The sequence below is a fragment of the Perissodus microlepis genome, chromosome 9, assembly GCF_051167445.1.
Source record: "Perissodus microlepis isolate ML-2025 ecotype Zambia chromosome 9, ASM5116744v1, whole genome shotgun sequence".
NCBI classification, from domain to species: Eukaryota; Metazoa; Chordata; class Actinopteri; order Cichliformes; family Cichlidae; genus Perissodus; species Perissodus microlepis.
In genome coordinates, this window is record NC_140469.1 from 26,788,652 (window position 1) to 26,809,064 (window position 20,413).

Below are 20,413 nucleotides of genomic sequence, written 5' to 3' on the forward strand. Positions count from 1 at the left end.
CCAGGTGACAATTGTCCAGTTAAAGTTAAGCAATTTGCATTAAAAGCCAATGAGAAATGTTTGTTTCCAAAGATCCCCTCCCACTCTGCATCAGCTCACCTGTGAAAAAGGCAGATAATAGATCAGAGACGTGGAGAAAGTAAGACTGATGACTTCCACTGACCCAAAACAGGTGACACGGGAGGTGAGAAGCTGATTGGCTCTAATGGAACAGAGCTGCTGCTCATTGACGTGATCTACCTGATGAGAGTAGCATTGATAAAAGACGCAAAGCAGCTCGTCTTGTCATTTTTAGCGTCTTCGTTAAGTTCCCCCTTACTTGGAGCTGAGCAGAAGTAAAATGCAAAGCACTCATCCACAAGCCCTGTGTGTTATTCACGTTTGACCCCTGAAGAGCCAATTATGAGTTTAGATGGGAGCTCATTAAGTAGCCTTGAGCAGTGTTTAAAGATGGCATTATCCATGAAGAATAAACTAACAGACCGTTTTGTTGACTTTGCAGTGATTTTAAATCAGCACTGCTACTGGAAGAGGTGTTCTATGAAGGCATTAAAGAAAAAAACGTACCCTTTTTCTCACGTACTTCTTTTTCTCACCCTGTTTCGCATGTGGAGACTGAAAAGCTAACTGATAATTCACAGAAACTTTCTTTTATTGTATTGAAAGGTTGTAAATGCAGACACCAACACTAGTGTTTTTACACAGTCTTCAAAGGACCAGCAAACCTGGGACAAATTCTAAATGCAATGGATCGCTAAATAGTTGTAGGTTTTCCTTGAAACTTTGAACATCTTGTATTACACAAGATGAATAAAAGCCCCAGCAGAGTCTGCTGATTTTAATTTAGATGTACAGTATTATTTCCAGTTCACACTCCTGGCCTGGAGAACCCAATACAGCCAGGACCATCACCAAAAAGCAGGGAGGCATTCTCGAGGTCATCAGGCTCCATGCACTCCAGCTCTCAGCTCACAGCTGGATTCAAATAATTGTTTTGTTTTTTTTTAGGAAAGCTTCTGAGTGAAATATGTCTGTGCAGCCATAATGAGATTAAATGAGTTCTTTAACAGCTAACGAGACGGCCTCTTTTAATAGAGGATACACTAAAAGAAAGGAAAATGCGATAGCATCCAACAGTTCAAAGCAACAAACCATCAACATAAGGTTGTGCAGATTCTTTATCATACATCTGTTTTCTTAACTACTTCCTTCAGCTGCTCACTTTAGGGGTCACCACACCAGCTCATCTGTGTCCATCTCACCCCATCCTAAACATCCTGCTCTACCACACCAACCCTCTCTTTTGAAAGGAGCCGACTCTGGGTACACCCTTTACAAGCCGCTAGTGCAAATCAGGAAACTATGAACTAGATACTTTGAACTTTATGCTGGCCTAATCAAATCTGCTTTTGAACGTCCTGTGCTCTGTACTTATGTTACACACCAGTTTTAAATAAATCTAAAGTTTACTAGCTTTTAAAAATGATCAAAAGTGAATTTAAGTCATTAATTTATCACAGTTTATTCTCTATTAAATGGCCTGTATTTGTATAGCGCTTTACATTACATTCAGTCATCCACCCATTCACACACTGGTGATGGCAGCTACATTGTAGCCACAGCTGCCCTGGGGTGCACTGACAGAGGTGAGGCTGCCGGACACTGGCGCCACCAGTAGGCAACGGGTGAAGTGTCTTGCCCAAGGACACAACGACCGAGACTGTCCGAGCCGGGGCTCGAACCGGCAACCTTCCGATTACAAGACAAACTGCCAACTCTTGAGCCACGTATTAGTTCTGTCCTTTGCTCTAATGGTTGAATTAATTTGACTTAAGTCACAGAAAGCCTCAATAAAGGCAGGAGTTACACCTTTGTCTCAGAATAATGAGGTGGTATTTTTATTTTTCATATGACTTGCATGTCTTGAAAGAACACATGAAGCAATGTGTCTACCATGAACTTTTTTAATCACATCTTCAGGTAATTATTTCCAAACCAACATCAACCAGAGTAGAGTTTGGGGGGCAAACTCAAGGACAGAGAGCGAAGGGGAACCATCACTTTCTTATGTCCTTGACTCCTCTTCCCACCGTAGGTGCAAGCAGAAGAGGTGAAAAAGGGATACAAGGAAAAGGAGTCAAAGCAACAGGTGCTTGGTATATAGTCTCATTTTAAAGTGACATAAATGAAATGACATTTCACACAGCTGTATTTTATGATCTCAGATGTAAAAGTGCTAATGTTGTAATTCAATTAATAAAATAATGCAACAAGGCAAGATGTACACAGAGAAACGAGGAAGAAAGGAGGGTGAGTGTCTTAAATAACAAACATGAGCAGATGAGCTGCTTAAACGGTCCTCCGTCCACTAATGCTTGTATAGTCCAGCTGTGAACCATGTCTCCTTTATCCAGTGAAGGTAAAAACACTTCCACAACTATAGATCCTCCTGATGGTTTTAAGGAATACAGAAATTAATTTCAGGCTCACAGGCAGGACAGAGGAAACAAGGAGGTACAAACTAGTGAATGAGAGAAGCCCAGAGCACAATCCATGATGCTCAGCTAGAAAACATTGGACTACCCCACCGCCTTCCCCCCAGGTCAGGAGAGCATCCTTTGAGAGGTTAATCAAAACTGTTCTTCAGTGATTTCAAGGGTCTGCAAATATAATTTGGCATTAGAGAATACCAGGTTGATATTAATAGTCTTCAGGACAATACTGAGAAAATCCAACAATCCCTTTTGAGAAACCTCAGAAACGGATTGAGGGGAGCAGAACATCAGCCTCGAACGGATCGGCTGATTGTAAAGTGAAAAGAGAATATTTTACATGCCAACATAATACAGCCAGCTTTGTTTAAACTTTGTTTTGCATGGAGGAAACATTACTCCTGGGTAATTCGTTCCTACCTGTATTCAAAATGTTAAAAACAAAAGAGTCACCACAAAGATTAAATAATGACATTTTATTGGACTGGCCCCAAACAATGGCACACCCCCGGGTGTTACAACCTCTGTGAAATCTGTTAATCATGAATAGTGCAAGACAGTGTCACTGAGGTTTACTTCTTTCTTTTTTTTTTTTTCACTTTTTTCACCAAACATAAATAGGCCTCCTGTGCAGTGCATTTCACCTAGTGCTCCAAATATCTCCAAACACATCCTTGAACATTTACACCCTTTGGGGGGACCTGAGGGGGGGGGGGGGGAAAAGAAAAACAAAATTAACACACTTTAATAAATTATATAATCAGTTGTCAGTCACTATAAATATATTAGACCCCCCACAGCAGTACAGAGTACTGCAACTGAGTGAAAAATACCCCATCACATCAAGCATTTTCCTGAATTTCACCTACAGATCCACAAACTTTGTTCAAAAGTCAGTCGAGGGACATTAACATCTCGGTTCCCCTCTCACTGTAGAGCCTGAATAAACAACATGGTAGATTCTGTTAAATATTCACACAGGAAATCAAAAAAAAAAACAAAAAAAAAAAAAAACGAACTACTAAAGAAAAACACATTAACCTCTGTTCCAGTGTGGTGGCAGCTCGTCGTCGTCACGGGCCTCATCTCTGGGCCTGTGGTACATCACTTTCCACTGAGCACTTGTTTCTTTTCAACCCGTGCAAGCAGGAGACACAACAGTGAGTGAAAGTTTAGTAAAACAACATGCACACAGTAGAAATGTATGAAAACTGAAACTATGCCACAGTAAAACCACACCTTATTTAGTTAGACTAAAGAGTTTATGGTTTATTTGGCATTTGCATTTTTTTTTCCTTGTATTATTTTAAAATATGACAAACACTGCTCACATCATAAGAAACAAACTATGAAACCTGAACCACTCAGCTGATGCTGGTGAGCAGAATTTAGAACCAAGCAACAATAAAACTTGAAAGGACAACATTTCGAGTTGCACACCTTGTCTCCTCCTGGGAATCACATCGCCTTCAGTCAGATCTTCTCTGCAGAGCCTCTCTGTGAGAGACGGTTCAGAGTCACTATAATGAACAGAAATGATCTGAAAATATTACAGGAGGCGTCCTTGGCTCAGACTTACCTTGACATGTCCTACACTGCAGCTCGCCGCTGTCCATCTCGCCAGCCTCACCTTCATCTGCCTCTTGCTTGCAACCATCTCTCTCTTCGTCCTGGTGCACTGCATCCGTGGGCTCTTTGTACAGGCCTCTCTTATACAAAGACTTGGCTGCATGCCTTTGTGGTAAAGGGTGAGTCTTCCTCGGTGAAGAATGCTTCCTCACAACCACCCTGATGGGCTGCTCGCACCCTCGTCCATATCTGCCCTCATCCTCCGAATCTCCAGCATCGTCCATGTACATCTTTGAGCTGTGAACTTTGCTCCTGCCCGTTCCTTTAGCGAGGCTCTTCCCACAACACGCGCACACATACCTCTTCGTACCTGGCCGCCACACTTCCTCTACATCCTCAGCAGCACGGGGGGATCCACCAATCACCTCGGAGAGCCGCCTTCCTGCGTACATGTGGTGCTGGGGAAAGAGGTCCACGTCGTCCAGATCCGTGGAGAACATTTCATCTCTGGAGGAGAGTTCATCCAGAGATGGACTAAGGACGCTCATGCGTTCGTGTGTTGGCTGCATGGACAGGTAGTTGCAGTAGTAAGGAGCAGTCGGGGAGCAGAGGTGGCCAGGTCCAGCAGATCCAGGTGTTAAAACATCATCGAACGGCAGCTTGAGGATCTGGTAGCTCCCATCAGCTTTGGCTTCATCCAAAGACACTGCTGGATGTTCCACCGTTGAGACGTGGTCTCTGTTTTTAGACTCCTGTACCGATGGCTGAATGGAGAAAATGGCGAGTGAGGCTGGAGTAGAATTACGTGGCTCCTCGGCATCACATCTGGGAACACATTGATCAGTCACTGAGACATCTGACTGGATATCCATGACTTCTTCTTTCCCAAGATGGAGGAAACCTTCATCTACTGCTGACTGCTTGCCCTCAGGACACTCCTCATGGACAGAGGAGCTATCGAGGGGCAATTCCTCTTCCAGTCTTCCTGCCCAACATCCCTGAGCGTTCAGGGTGCCTAAGATCACTTGGCTGGACTCATCAGCTGCAGTGGATTCGCCGAAGGTCACAGTAGTGGACTCTGAATGCAACATGTGAGCCTGCTCTTCATTCTTCTTTTCTTCTTCTGGAGAAAACATTCCTGAGGACTGGGACGCAATTCCGGAGTCGAGTTCTCGTTCGGCGCCCTGCAGTTCATTGGCTCGAATTTTATCCAGGCACTCTATGAGCTTGGTTATAGCGTCGCTGGGGTCAGTTTGGGCCTCCGAGCAGGCCGTTTCCCGACGGCCATGAGGCTGTGGATGGTAGTGATGCTGCTGCTGGCGAGGTACGTCGCCCCAGACAGGAGCGTGGAAGCGAGGCTCAAACATTCGCCTGTAATCCATCGGGTAAATAGGAGCATGTGGTAAAACAAAGCCAGGGTATTGCATGTACTGGTAAGGGTGCATGCAGGGGCGGCCAAAGTTAAAAGCTGGGAGGATGGTGAGAAGATAAAGGGAATGAATGGCAATGAAGCTGCACGCACCATCTGCAGGTTTAATGCAACAGTGGATGAGTGTACATACCTCCAGGCAGACCAAAGTGACTGTATGGGTTGTTGAGCTGCCACTGTGGATAGAGGTAGCAGGGCTGAGATGGTGGCTGGACATAGAAAAAAGGTCTTGGATGGTGATTTCTCTGTTGTCCACTCCCAAATGATTGTGGCTGTTTGCTTGCATCTACAAAAATGTGTTTTAAGATCATTAACAAGCAATAAGTAAATAATCTATTATTAAAATAAAGGTTTAATCAGCATGACATGAGATGATATATTTAAGGCTGCCTTTACCGTCCATTTTCTTTCTCCTTCTTGCTCAGCCTGTCAGAAATAAAACCTCCAGAGGGATTAAAACAGCCACATAAACATCCCCAAGCTTCTGGAAATTAAACTCTTTCGTTTGTTTGCTTTTTTTTCTCCTTCTATAGTTAAAGTTCCTCTAAACAAACAAAGGTAAAGACGCTTCCCACTCAGGTCCACATGACGCGACCATAAACCAAAGCTGAAACATCTCCGTTAATCAGTCATATAGGAAACAGCTGCAACTTCTGCAGGGCTGCCTGCTTCAAGTGCAAACGGAGAAATCAGCATCGCGACCTGATCGGGTTAAAGTAACCCGAATAAATAAATAAATAAATAAATAGTTAGGATTTATTCCAGGGGGTTACAACCTAAAACGGACACACAAAATAAAGAGTCGGCATCAGTGAATAAGTCAATTAAATTATGTTACGCCGGACAGTTATGTCTGAACATGCCAAATTCAGACCAACACCCGACATCGACATGACAGTTATTTTATTTTATTTTATTTTATTTTATTAGCCGAAGGGAGACATAATTAAACAAAAATCGAACAAAGTCAGTTAAAAAAAATATCGATTTTAAAAAGGGCTCAGAATAGTACAAAGAGATCATGGCTAATGAATACTAAAACTCACGAATAAATGTGGTTAATATGATATCCTTTAAAAACGTTTTTTTGTTTTTGATTCTGTGTATTTATTTGCTTATTTGATTGTTTCTTTGTAGAGCCAAATCTTTGATTAAAAGCTTAATTCTAATGCCACATAATTATTTGCCTATATATTTAGATCCGTAAGATTAATGAAAATTATATTATCTATTATTTTAAATATCAATAAAATACTAGGGTTTTATTGTTAAGTGTTAATAAATAAATGTTTTTAATAAATAAGAATGCAGGGGACTTTGCTCTTGTCGGTGGTTCTAAAATAAATGTCCATAATTGTTTTTCTCAGGTGCAGTGTCTGCCTCAGTCCTGCAGGGGTCGCTGTTTGTCTCTTCACCAGAGGACGCGGCTCGCTTGATTCCGGCGCAGGCGCAGTATCCTCTGTTGGCCTCTTGTCTTGGAGGCGCTTATGATGCGTTAAAAGGTTGTCCGCTGCTCGGACCTTCCACACAGCTACTCAGCGTCTCAGCTCGGCACGGGGAGATCACTGCACGCTTTCTGTTGATGGGAAGAGATCCCGTGACGGTTTAGAGTGTGGATCCTGCTAAGGTTTACAGTAAGCTAAGTTTTTGTTGTTTTTTAGGCGTTCTGCGCGAGAAGTGGCTCAGCTTATTTAGCTCTTTTAGCAGCTAGCCTAGCAGTTTGTGTTTGTGTGCGTGTTAGCAACATGACCACTCTCGTTAGCTACTGCTATAACGCCCTTTTTTCATAGCAGCTTCTTTGCTGAGTTGATGATATTATATCCGTGATTTTCTAACTATAACTGCCGGCTCATCCTTCTCGCTAGCTAACTGGTAAGGTACACCGGAACTACGAAGCTAATGGGGAAGCTATAGTTGCTAACTTGCCGCGGGTGACTACTTGAGCCAGTGATATAACGTTACATAGAGGCTAGATGTCTAGGTACCGTAATCAACAGATGGGGGACCACCTCTGTGGAGGTACACGTAAGAAACATAGCCCCATGGTGTTTGCCAACTTCAACATCTGGCTAACGGCTCCATGTTTTAGACAGCACCGGGGTTTGTTTTGGACGTGGTGGAACGTGCTAACGAAGCTAGCAATCCGGTTTCAGTGTGGTCCGAAAAATGTTTGGCCGGACTGAAAAAAATCTCAGTATTTATCTGCAGGATAACCTGTTAGCAGGCTGTGAGGCTGACTGCGTCCTCGGTGGCTGGCTGGCTGCGTAAAAAGCACGTTTTCCAAGGTGTTGCGTGCAGATTGGGCCCGCATTAAGTGGAAGAAACCCTGTAGACGCATAAATGTGGATGGAGTTGTATCAATCTTGACAGATGTTAATAAAGATAGATAGATGATCTTAGATCCTGCATCAGCAGAGTGATTTTCCGCGGTGCGTGGAACGTGCTAGTAAATTGCACCGATGCATAACCCCGAATCCGTTAGCCTGCAGACTGATGTAACACATGTTAGGTAAAGATTATTAGCGGGTTTTTTTTTTTTTTCTTAATAACATCACCTTTGCGGCTTATACTCCAAGGTAGATTTTCATAGACCTGGGTGAGGTTGAGGTTCAAGACGGGTGACTAATTGGAGCTGGAAAACCCCTGCTTCAGTGTGGCTTAGTAAGGCTTTTTTTTGTCTGGCAAAATGTGGTGACCCATCTTCCTTGCTTCTTGGCACTGCTACTGGTGATGTAACTGCATATAGAACATTTTTTAAAACATTATTTCCTGAGGATTTTCACTCATTTTTTGTTTAATTGACAGCTGTGAACAAAGGTGAAATGAGATCAGATCAGGCAAAATGGTTTGGTGATTATTGAGAGTGCTTTAAAATCCAGAATCTCTTTAAGGTATTAGGTAGAGTTAGGATCTGGTGACTGGTGAAGACTTTAACGCACTCACCTAACTATTCGGTGACCCCTGAGGTCTGTACCGTAAACCAGTTGATCTTATCCAGATAACATCAGAGTTAAACCTGGATTTCCTGTGAAGGTGGTTTACTTTAGGATTGTGTTAGGGAGGGCGTTTGGTGTAAAAACTCTGCTACATAAAAGTTAGGAGCCTGTGGTAACCCCTTGCGCCAATGGAGAAGCCATGCTGTACACCAGCAAACAACAAAACATGTCTTTTGTGACTGCTACACCTGGAGTTACAAAGGGACTATTAAAAATGGACACATTGTAGCCTTTCAATAACAATTTTACAAAAAAAACCTGTGAATCCATGTAATTCAGATGCTGTCTTGTTTCTTAGAAGGGTTTTGGGTAGTTTCTAGCCAGGCTGTTTTCTGGCCTTTTCCTACTCTTTCCAGTTCCAGCGCGATACAGATGCTTGGCTTTGGGCATTTGTCGATGTTGAGTAGCAATTCGATACCAGTGTTAAATTAAATTGAGTGACTGGGAATCTTTTTGTAAGCTAATATCAGACTCAGTTCAATTGCACTCTCTCTAGTTTTGTAATATAACATTTCTATCCAGCCCAATCTTTTGAGTCAGACCAATATTCAATACAAATATTAGATCCATGCATCTCTTGTTGTTTCATCGCCTAAGTCACTAAACAGTGATTGCATATTTTTGTGAATTTTGGGGTGTAATTATTTACCATCTTCACCATCATCATGTCATGTCACCAAATCACTTCATACAACAGAATTTAGTCTGGGAAACAGTGCCTTTGCACAAAATATAAAAACCATTACAGATTTTGAAACCTATATGTTTCTCGGGTAGCGAATCGGGTGGGGATATTTTCCAGTGTTAACCTTTCCCACCCAGCAGGAAATGGTGTGCTTCAACTGATAATACTCTTTAGTGTGAGATCACACAGACTGCGCAGGTTAAAGACAAACTAATGTCAGCGTTATTTGCGCTCTCACTGAAGAGCTCCTCAGAATTCAAGGCTGCAGTGCATGTGGGAAAACGGCTGTACTCGCTGACCAGCTGCCAGTGCAGTTTCTGGACGAGAGGGTGAAGTGAGTGCTAAGACTCTGACAGGAAATGCAATTTTTCAGGGTGTTCAATGCTCAGACAACCTAAAGAAAATCAGAGGAATGTAAAGAGTTTGTAGATTTCTTATTTTCCTTTACTGCTGGTTTCTCTGCATGTGAGACTCATGCTTCCGTTTTTCTTTTTTTTTTACAGACAAGCACTGATGTAGCAGCTCGCTCTCTCTCTACCTCCGCTCCCCAGTGCCTCACTGCATGACCTCAGACAACAAATAGGAAGCCCACAAGGGGGAAACAGCCCGTTCCTCAACCCGGACCCCCTTCCTCTGGACGCCTCGTGGTGATGCTCAGCTTTTGGCACATCTCTAGCAGAAGGAGCAACAGATATTTTTCGACATAGGTGTTGTACGCCTCCACTTGGGCTTGGGGAGTCATTAAAGAGTTGGCCCCTGCCCACTCCCCCTTCCCCATTTATCCTCTTGAATCTTTAAGATTGTAACTTTTTCTCCTGGTTGGCTGGAGTCCGGTTCTGCCGGCTGCGTTACTTTTCAAAACTGGGGCGGGATTCATGGGATGCGACCATGTCGGATCTCAGTGAGCGCAGGCCGGTCAACACGGACTACGCTGTCTCCCTGCTGGAGCAGCTCAAGTTCTTCTATGAACAGAAGTTACTGACTGATGTTGTGCTGCTGGTGGAGGACACAGAGTTCCCGTGTCACAAGATGGTCCTGGCCACGTGTAGCTCCTATTTCAGGTGAGTGCGCCTCACGGGGATGGAATAACTCACATTGTGCGCGCCTGCTTTTAACAGCCTCGGGCTGCTTGTGACTCTAAATGCGAAGAGATGTATGCATGCTGTCTTTATGTAGCCTGGTGAGGTCTGTCGGTGCTCACCTCCCTCAGTTTTAATGAATAATGCATCTTGTAGTAGAACAAGTGTTACCTGCTCTATACAAAACAAGTGGATGGGGTTTCCTTGAGTGCTGGAATGTCCTCTACACCAGTTGAAGGTTTGACATAACCAGGAAAAAAGTTTGTCAAGCAAGCATAAGGAAGTCAAATTCCTTGTTTGTGTGAACGAACTTGGCCAAAAAAAAGATGATTCTGATTAACGAAATTGGTAATTAAAATAAAGAGGCTCATCGTGGTGGTATTAAAAAATATGAAGGAAGGCATGTTTTTGAGACGCCGTCTTTCTTATTAAAATGCATGCTGTCATCAGGACTAGACAGCATGTATTTTAAAAATAGGTGAGTATTGACTGTAAAATGTATTTCAGTGTCCGCCTGTTCGACAGAAGTAGTCTGTTTTATCAACAAAAACGTGTTTGTTTGTTTTTTGAGCAGCAATTTCTGATTAAAGCCTTCACCAGGAAGACGGGTGTAAAAGATGGTCTGCTTGAGCCCAAACTAAGGGACTGAACTGCTCTGGTCTGCACTATGTACCACGGCCAAGCTAAAAGGGAAGGAGCCAACATGTAGCCCGGGACAGACACAGATGGAGGCAGAGAGTTGATGCTGATGAACCAGTAAAGATGATGTAGCTGTCAGCAGAAATAGAGACAATCTAGACAATTTCTAGAGTTGACAGTAGCAGTGCTCATGACTGTATTTAAATTGAAACATTTGAAGGTTAAAAAGTTTGCAAGACCCCATAAATCAAACCACCTGCTCAGCTAACTCAAACATTAGGAGATGCATGTCTTCAATTTCTCACACGGTGACAAACCTGCAGAAGTAAGAACAAGTTAAAATAAAGCTGCAAGCAGTGATGATTGTCGAGGCGTATCCTGCAAGTATGTGGATGTCTTTAGCCATGGATTCTACTTGGATGTTGGACAAACAAAACTTGCTAGGTGGTGTTGGATACCCCCTCATTATGTGTTTAACCTGCAGTGGAAGTGTTATGTGCATGTTTATCAGGTTGTCCAGATTTCCTATTGCTACTAGGAATCGCAGTAACTGAGAATTATTACTGGCACATACATGGCTGTTATCACACGTAGTGCCTGTAGTGACCAAAATTGTTTAATTTGATAAATCATTTCCTGCTTTTTCTTCTTCTCTTGTCATTTTTCAAATCAACTAGAAGAGAATGAATTTAAAGAGAAACTCCACCATGAACCAGGGTTTGAGTGGTGAATTTTTAGAGGAGTGTTGGCCATTTACAGAAGTTGCATCAATAACTCTACATGGATTTGGTGCAGAAATAGAAATTGAGCTTTTGCCTGATTGTTGATGTTAAGCTAAGTTCAGTGATAAGGTAGGTAGATGCTGGTTTTGAACCTGCTTTGTGGTACGGGCACTGAAATATTTATGCATGGGGGAAAAAATGAAGCAAACATATCACTCAAAGCCCACCGAGGCCTCATTTGTACACACCACATTGCATGATAAAGGGTGTGCAGTGTAGTGAATAAGATTCTGTGCATGATGGGAGCTCCTGCAGCATTTGAACACACCATCTACCTCCTTCCTGTCTCATTGCATGCACTCCAAGAAAAACCTCCCATCAATTCAGACCTCTCACAACCGTTTCCCATGCAGTCGTTATCTGTTGTGAACATGGGAAATGTTTCCCCTTCGGGGTGTAGAGGTGTCGCAGCACTTTCTGTTTAAAGTGGAGCCTATTCCTCCTCTTTCTCTCCACGCATGCCTCTCTTCAAGGAAGGGAGGGCGGCTGTGCAGAGCGCTTGTGTTTATAGGGGGAAAGTCTGGTCACGTAGGTCCTGGTGAAAGATGGAGAGCAAAAAGTGGGGAAACAAGGGAGGTGGGGGTGTGCAGGGGTATGCCTGCAGGATTGCGTAATACAGGCTGGCAGGTTTGGTCGCTGTTGTGATCAGCACACAGACACACAGCCCCCAAAAGCCAGTCTTCAGGTGGACAGAGCTGTTCTTTCTTTTTCATACAGTGATTGCATTGAAAAATAAAAATTAGAGCAGCATGTTGTAGTCAGCTGTTTATCACCCTTGAACATGTCAGAAAACATTCAACAGTGCTCACCAGAATGTCAAAAAGCTGATATATTCAAGGACAAAGGGCTTCAAATCCTCCAACCAGTGACTGCGAATTATCTTCCGGATGTTTTTTAGAGCAGGGGATTTTCTGGATTTTAAGTGGGCATAGCAGATTACAAAAGGGTCCATGTTTTGCCCCCCCCCCCCCCCCCCCCCCCCAGTTAGTTTTTTCTAACTAAAAATCGGTAAGGAAATTAAGTGTAGTTAATTTCCACAACTACTACACAAAAATAGTAGTTGTGCAGTAATACACAGTGCCTCTGAACACTCTGTATCTAGCACAGAATCCAAATAAATGTAAATTACCATCTCAAGCCACTAACTGTTCCTCAGATTTGTAAATCTAAATGAACTGATGCAGTAAAGGAGGCTAAAGAGGCTCTGATTCACACCAGCTGCTGATGAATGACAACATGGCAGCGTGGGCGTCCCACCGAGGCTGCTGATGCAATGTGGGGGTTGGAGACTACCAGCCAGGTGCTGGGTGTTGCTTGTTGCCGTTTGTCATCTGGTATTAGTGAAACAAGCTTATTAGTGTTCAACAAGACAGCAGTTACATCTGTTCCAGGTAAACCAGTGATGCTGCAGTGTTTACCACAGATAGTTCATAATCTCTGGTAAACACTGCTGCATCACCAATACAAAGAGTTGGAGCTGTTTTGTCAAAGGTACTTGGTGAAAATAACTTAAGCTGGTCTGCTCTTCAGCCTTGGTGACTTCATGTAAAAATACATGAAGTAGGTTGGAGTGATGCTCCAGAGCAGAGGCAGCCCAAGGTGATGAAGTTGGAGAAAATCAGCTGACCTGAAATTCTATCATTGATGTTCTTGTAGGTCACGGTATCTTTAATGTGACTTTTGGATAAGTTGGTCTTCATATAATTTTATAATATAAAGATGCATGACATAACACAACCAGTTGTTAGTTAGTGTTACCCAGCATGCATGTGCCGTTACTGGTGTAAGAAATGGTTTGTTTCACCGATTTTTGTGTCTCAGGATGTTTGCCCCGTTAAACGGGATCAGTTTTGGATTAATAATTTTCATATTAATGACTCATGATTAGAACCTGACAGATGGATAAAGAATTCAGTCCTGTGTTTCAGTCAGACATAATTTGAACAGAAATGTTAAAATGAGGTGACAAACTTACTTTAAAGTGAAGCCTTTGTGTGGGAAATGCTGAACTTTAGTCCTGACATTTAATACAGATATTAAGAAGTATTAATAAACTGGTGTCATATTAGTATGTTAGATAACTGGCAGCTATAATGCCAGAGTTACCTGTAGAAAGAGAGGAAAGTACAAACTGGATAAAGCAGGCTCCTCTCCATCAGAGCTCATTGTATCTGTTATCTTGCTCTGAGTTATGATTAAGAAGATGGTGTGGAAAATGTTTTCTGTTCATTTTTTCTTTTTTAATTGGGTGATGCATATGATTAAAATTTCATATCTTCATGAACACCAGTGAACCTCAGTTGACATGAGATCTCGCTGTTTCACTTCCTCTTACATCGGCTGCTGCATTGACTGTCGTCTCACTGTTGTTCCGGTCTTTCACTCGCAGGGCAATGTTCATGAGCGGCCTCAGCGAGAGCACGCAAACCCACGTCCACTTGAGGAACGTGGACGCGGCCACCCTGCAGATCATCATCACGTACGCCTATACGGGCAACCTGGCCATCAGCGACAGCACAGTAGAGCCACTCTACGAGACCGCCTGCTTCCTGCAGGTCAGTGCAGTGAAGGACAAGGAAAAGGAACAACCTGTGCTATTTCTCTGTGCCAAAGAGCTCTGTTGTTGATCTAAATTTGTATCAATCCGCCACTGAAAGTAGTGCTCTGGTAGTGGCCTCGATAAATTATATCCTTATTTTGTATCTTTAAAGATAAGAATATGAAGAAGACTAAAACTAAAGACACATCCTTTATTCTCCTATTTAGGTTGAGGATGTCTTGCTGCAGTGCAGAGACTACCTGGTGAAGAAGATCAATGCTGAGAATTGCGTCCGCATGCTGAGCATCGGTGACCTCTACAGCTGTAGTGAGCTGAAGCAGAGCGCCAAGCGCATGGTGGAGCACAAGTTCCCCAAAGTGTACCGACAGGAGACCTTCCTGCAGCTGTCCCACGAGCTGCTCATAGACATCCTGAGCAGTGACAACCTCAACGTCGAAAAAGAGGAGACTGTGCGCGAGGCTGCTATGCTGTGGTTGGAGTATAATATGGAGGCACGGTCACAGCACCTGTCCTCGGTTCTGAGTCAGATTCGCATAGATGCACTGTCTGAGGTGACCCAGCGCGCCTGGTTCCAGGGTCTGCCACCTAACGACAAATCTGTGGTGGTTCAGGGCCTCTACAAATCCATGCCCAAGTTCTTCAAGCCACGGTTAGGCATGACTAAGGAGGAGATGCTGATCTTCATGGAGGCCATGTCAGAAACCCACAGTGACGGTTATGTATTTTCCTCGAACGTGCCTACTACAGTAGTGTGTTACAGCCCACAGGCGGAGAAAGTGTACAAGCTGTGCAATCCCCCGGGAGACCTGCAGAAGGTGGGCACGCTTGTGACTCCTGATAATGACGTGTTCATCGCTGGTGGGCAGATCCCTCTCAAAAACTCAATCTCCAACCATGGCAAGAGTGGCAAGTTACAGGCGGTGTTCCGCTCAGTCGATAGTTTCTTCTGGTTTGATGCCCAGCAAAACTCCTGGGTGCCCAAAACCCCCATGCTGTGTGCTCGAATCAAACCCACGCTGGTCTACTGCGACGGCTTCATCTATGCAATCGGAGGGGATAATGTCGGAGGAGAGCTGAATAAACGCACAGTGGAGCGCTACGACTGCGAGAAGGACGAGTGGACCATGATGAGCCCCCTACCCTTCGCCTGGAACTGGAGCACCTCGGTGGTGGCGCATAACTGCATATACGTCATGACCCACGATTTGATGTACTGCTACCTGCCACGAGCCGACACCTGGATGGAGATGGCCATGCGCAAGACGAGCCGCTGTTTTGCATCTGCAGCCGCCTTCGGCGACCTCATTTTCTACATCGGCGGGCTCCACGTTGTCAGCAACTCCGGCATCCGTCTGCCAACGAGCACCATTGACGGCTCCTCAGTTACTGTGGAGATTTATGATGTCAAGAAGAATGAGTGGCGTCTGGCGGCGAATATCCCTGCCAAGCGCTACTCCGACCCGTGCGTGCGGGCCGTGGTGCTGCTCAACTCGCTCTGCATTTTCATGCGTGAAACCCACATGAACGAGCGTGCCAAGTATGCCATCTATCAGTATGACGTGGAGCTCGACCGTTGGTTCCTGCGGCAGCCCGTGTCGGAACGTGTGCTCTGGGATCTAGGCAAGGACTTCCGCTGTGCTGTGGGGAAGCTGTATCCCTCCTGTTTGGAGGAATCCCCCTGGAAACCCCCAACATACCTCTTCTCCCCCGATGGCGCAGAGGAGTTCGAGGTGGACGGTGAGCTGGTGGCCCTCCCTAACGTATAGCTCATAAGCACTCCTCCCCTATCTCTCCGTCTAAAGCAGGAGACTATATTACCAAGGAATAAACAATAAGGGGAGGGGGCTCATTGGAACTCTAGAAAACAAAAGGGTTTGACTTTCTGTATTGTAGAGGGAGCTCTGGACTTCAGAGGCTGTTGCTGATGAGCAGCCCAAAAAAAAACCGCCCCCTCAAAATTACTAGTAATCTTTAAAAAAATGTTTTCCCCGCGTTCATTGGTTTCTTATTTTTCTCTTTTTGCCAGTGAAATGTGTTTAGATTTTCCTACATTTGTCATACTGTTCCAACTAGAGCCCGACCGATATCAGCTGGTGCCCAATTGGCACGTGTCTTGTCGATATTTTTCTATGAACGTAACACAAAAAACAAAGTTTGAGGTCATTCAGGCGTCCAAGCAACTCAGACTCCAGTGTTTCCTGCAGATTTCGTTTCTGTTTGTGGTGATCACGTTCTGAAATGAGTAAAATAAATATTACTGTTTTATAAGGTGCTCCTCTGCAGTTTTCAATTGCTGTGGTCTCTGTGATAAATAACAGTGCAATATATTCAGCTGCCTCTCCGGTGAGTCTCTCATCACTCGGTTTGGACACCTGCTGACCAGTGCCAGCAGGTGTCCAAATCTACCACAGGGGAAAAGGCTGGAGAGGCAAGGACCACCACAACAGTGAGCCAGCCAGTAGGGAAACATGAGGTGGGAAGGGAGTGGGCTTTGAAAATGAGAGCATTTAAATTTGTGGAAGTTATTTTGCCCATGACTGCGTGAGAAACACTGGACTCATGGTTTACATTACACTCAGCACTGTCAGCAGCACATGTAGCAGAGTAGGAATCACAGCTTTGAAACATTGTCGGGCAATCGGCGATCTGCCTCCAAAAGTAATTTTAACCATGATAAATAATGAGAACAATCTGAAATGCTCTAGGTTTGTATTTCCACCGATCAGCCACAACGTTAAAGCTGATCTTTTATTTATTTTTCGTTCCAGTGGTGGTTATTACAAGCCACTGTACACACTGATATTCACTGGGAACTATTCAGTATTATATCACTGTTCATAACAGTTGTAACACAGGATGTTTCGTTTCAGTTTCACTTGGCGAAGTTTGCTCTGCACCTCATTTTCGTTTACACTTTGGAGGTTTCTGGTCATTTCGAGGCACGATGCACTCTTATATTCACTGGGAATTACTCAACAGTTGTGGCACAGTTTGTTAGTTTCACCTGGCGGAGTTTGTGTCAAATCTCATTTTCGTTTACGTTGACAGCTGTTAAGTCACCACTGGCTTTTCGTGCTTCGTTGTGTGCAGCAGCCTCTAGATCCATTACTGCCACTCACTGGTAGCAGACACACATCACATCACTTTAGCTTTGGTGTTATAACTTCTCCTAAAATCATGATCATAGTTCTCTTTGCAGTACAATGCAGTGGTGTCAAAGCTGTTTGATCTTCAGGCAGGTGGTTCTAATGTTGTGGCTGATTAGTGTGTGTGTGTGTGTGTGTGTATATACACACCAATATACTGAATTTTTAATTAAAAACAAACAAACAAAAAGCATCCACAACAAAAAATCCAGCGTCGTTCAGGCTCTAGTTCCTACAATATGATAATCTAAACGTCAGCTGATGATGAGGATAATGATGCACTTAACTTGTAAATCTACTCATAAATGTCAATGGCAACTGTACCAAAATTACCCCCCAAAGCCCCTTATTAGATTTTTGCTTCCCCCTCTCTCCCCTCTCCTCTTCTTTTCCCCCCTCTTCTCTCATTACTGATGAAGGAATACTCTGCAGAAAATCTGGCTTTACAGCATGAGAAACTCAGTTTGATCCACTTTAACATTTTTCTTTTGCTCTGTGCAAAAGAAGCTGATTTCAGACGTTAAGTTAACATAGTTAAAGTCAGTCAAAAGTGAGTGTAGAGTGCAAAAGTGTAGAAAAGCAGCAGTTCTCCCCATTTGATTCTTAAAACAGAAAATGTTTGACTCTTAATTTTAAAAAAGAGTTGTATTAGATTTTAACTGCGTCATTCTCTGCTTTCAGCTTTTATAAGATTTGCTGCTTTTCTTTTCTAACTTTTTTTGCAGAGGTAATGAAATAGTTCCTAATCTAAGAGTTTAAGCTTACATCTTCAAATTTCAGTAACACTGGTTTACTTTTTTTTTTTTTTTTTTTTTTTTCTCTCTCTCTCTTGCAGTCACAAAGCAGGTGAAGTTTAATTTCAGCAGAGTTTTCCTTTTTCAAAAAACAGGATCACTTATTTCCTCAAAAGGCCTGCAGACGAGGGAAGCAGAGGCTGCGGTTTTTGGGAAAGGCCAGAGAGGCTGTTTTTAAAAGCGAGAGAGAGGGTGACTGCAGGTTCAGCCACCCGTCGCCTCTCCTCCCTCACCTCTCTGTCCTCTGCCCTCACGCCGCCACTGCCTGTTCCTCGAGTTGGTTTGCACACCGGTCTTCCACACAGCCAGCAGTCAACGCCTCACTCGATCTGCCGTGACATGATCGTGACACTTTGTTTTTCTCCAACACACAACTCCATTCACAGTACAAACAGGTTTCTGGCTCATGATCTTTTTAAGTTTTTGTTTCTTATTTCCAAGCTGCTGAAATATATAAAATGTATAATAGAATATCTATTTTTCATATGTTTAAAAGAAAACTGTTCTAGTGTGGGGAAATAACCAGGTCTATTTTGTATTAGGTTTTTTTTTTTTTTTTTTTTTTTTCTTTTAAATTAATATCAGACATTACTGTAGTGTGATTGTGGGTATTTTTCTTTTCCCCTATTGAATTACATTTTCCGAAGTGAATATCGAGGAATCTTGCTGCTGATTGGTTGTGAGAGGAGCGGGCTGGCCTTGGGGCTTTTGCTAAGGAAATGGTCCCGCCAACCACTAGCAGAAGTGGAGAGGGGCGGGTTTTTTTTTTTTTTTTTGTTGTTTTTTTTTCTTTTTCTTTTTTTTTTTAAAAAAAAACATGAGCACAGGTGCTTCATGACGAACCTTACTAGCATGTTTGGCTGCATCATATTCCTTTGGCACTGTATTTTGAATGAACGTTAATTTATTAAAAAACATACCAAAAACGTTCCTGAAAGTAGACTCCCTGTTTATTTATTTGTTATAAAATTTTTGAAAAATAGGTGCTAGATGAAGAAATGCAAAAATAATGCACGTTTTTGAAATTCTTTGCTGTGGGGTTTCGGCACCTTCAAACAATGAGGCATTTAATGTAAAATAATGCAAAATGCTGTCAAGCAAGTTTATCTTTCATGCCTGGCATTGCTGAAATACTTGCTCAAGAAGTCAAAGTGTCTTGCTTACACCCCTACATACTGTTTATTCTGGTTCATGTGACAGACGTTAGTGAAGTTGCAGTCGCTGCTAAATACAGAAACTGAGCGAGCAAATACAGAGTTGCTGCCTAGGAAATAGCAGGGCATTTTACATGCAAAGGTAAAGCTCTATGTGGAGAATAAAAATTTATTTTTTTTAATTTATTTTTTTTCTTAGCGATGGAAAAAGACGTGTAGGGGTGGACAGGAGAAAAACAAGCGAGTGCTGTTTGGAACTGTACATGTGGAACTTCCTTTAAAACAAATGCTACACAGCTGAGTGGAGGTCAAACTGTGTAATCAAATTCTCCACTCAACTGTGTAGCATTTGTTTTGAAGGATGTTCCACACGTACAGCTCCAAAAGGTAGAATTTATCAAATTCTTTTATCCTGTATAGGTGTGAAGGCTGGCATAAATGTGCATGCAACACACGTTTGTATATTATATTGGTGAAGCCATCAATACCATTAAATGGAAACAACACCAGGCTGCAGACACGAAATCGAGAAACAAAATAGATTCTGTAAAATTGCTCCTCAGATTTACTTTCCCGTTAACGTTAGTCACAGTAGAAAAATGGGATGGAGACCAAAAGCAAAATGTTGCAACTTCAGTTGTTGCTTCAAAGACTGGGACCAGATCTGCAACTAGTCAGTCAGTTGCTGCCTCCGAAGCAGTTTTGGTGCTTTGTAGTGGTGATAAAATAGCAACGAGACTGAGTCAGTCTGCTATCAGTCTGCAACTGAATGCAGTCTCTTTGAGATTATACAGTGGTTGTGATAAATTAATTGCAAATCTCTTGCCATCTATTTCACATTAACAACTTACATAGAGTAAAGCCAAAACCTTAGAGATCTGAAAGAAGTTCTTCCACAAATAGTGACACAGTTGCTGCAGAACAGCGGTTTACCTGCAAAATCACACAGCTCCTCAACAACCTTGCTTTTATATAGGAGTACAACTAGCTGAGTCAAGTCCCCTATTCCACAGAGATGTGTTGCAGACAGTAATTAGAGTCTGCAACACATCTGTTTCATGTTAAAGTGCCCAACTTTGCAGCAGAAT

At 43.1% G+C, this 20,413-nt stretch overlaps 2 protein-coding genes across 3 annotated transcripts; one reads left to right on the plus strand and one right to left on the minus strand.

Moving 5' to 3' along the window:
• Positions 1-2,018: 2,018 nt before the first annotated feature.
• On the minus strand, positions 2,019-6,642 carry LOC146380611 (bucky ball-like). Of its 2 annotated transcripts, none has more exons than XM_084939812.1 (7): positions 5,887-6,642; positions 5,624-5,776; positions 4,072-5,529; positions 3,933-3,989; positions 3,534-3,620; positions 3,358-3,431; positions 2,019-3,193 (listed from the first exon to the last, which is right to left on the minus strand). In XM_084939812.1, the coding sequence occupies exons 1-6, from the start codon at positions 5,891-5,893 to the stop codon at positions 3,400-3,402; spliced, it is 1,794 nt and encodes a 597-aa protein (XP_084795938.1). In that variant the 5' UTR covers positions 5,894-6,642; the 3' UTR covers positions 2,019-3,193; positions 3,358-3,399. The 2 variants fall into 2 exon arrangements, with proteins under 2 accessions (XP_084795938.1, XP_084795937.1); XM_084939811.1 differs by having other exon boundaries at positions 2,020-3,193; positions 3,362-3,431; positions 5,887-6,641.
• A 282-nt stretch (positions 6,643-6,924) lies between these two features.
• kbtbd2 (kelch repeat and BTB (POZ) domain containing 2) lies at positions 6,925-19,108 on the plus strand. The gene is made up of 4 exons (XM_084939808.1): positions 6,925-7,124; positions 9,675-10,232; positions 14,061-14,226; positions 14,438-19,108. The coding sequence occupies exons 2-4, from the start codon at positions 10,060-10,062 to the stop codon at positions 15,995-15,997; spliced, it is 1,899 nt and encodes a 632-aa protein (XP_084795934.1). The 5' UTR covers positions 6,925-7,124; positions 9,675-10,059; the 3' UTR covers positions 15,998-19,108.
• Positions 19,109-20,413: the final 1,305 nt, after the last annotated feature.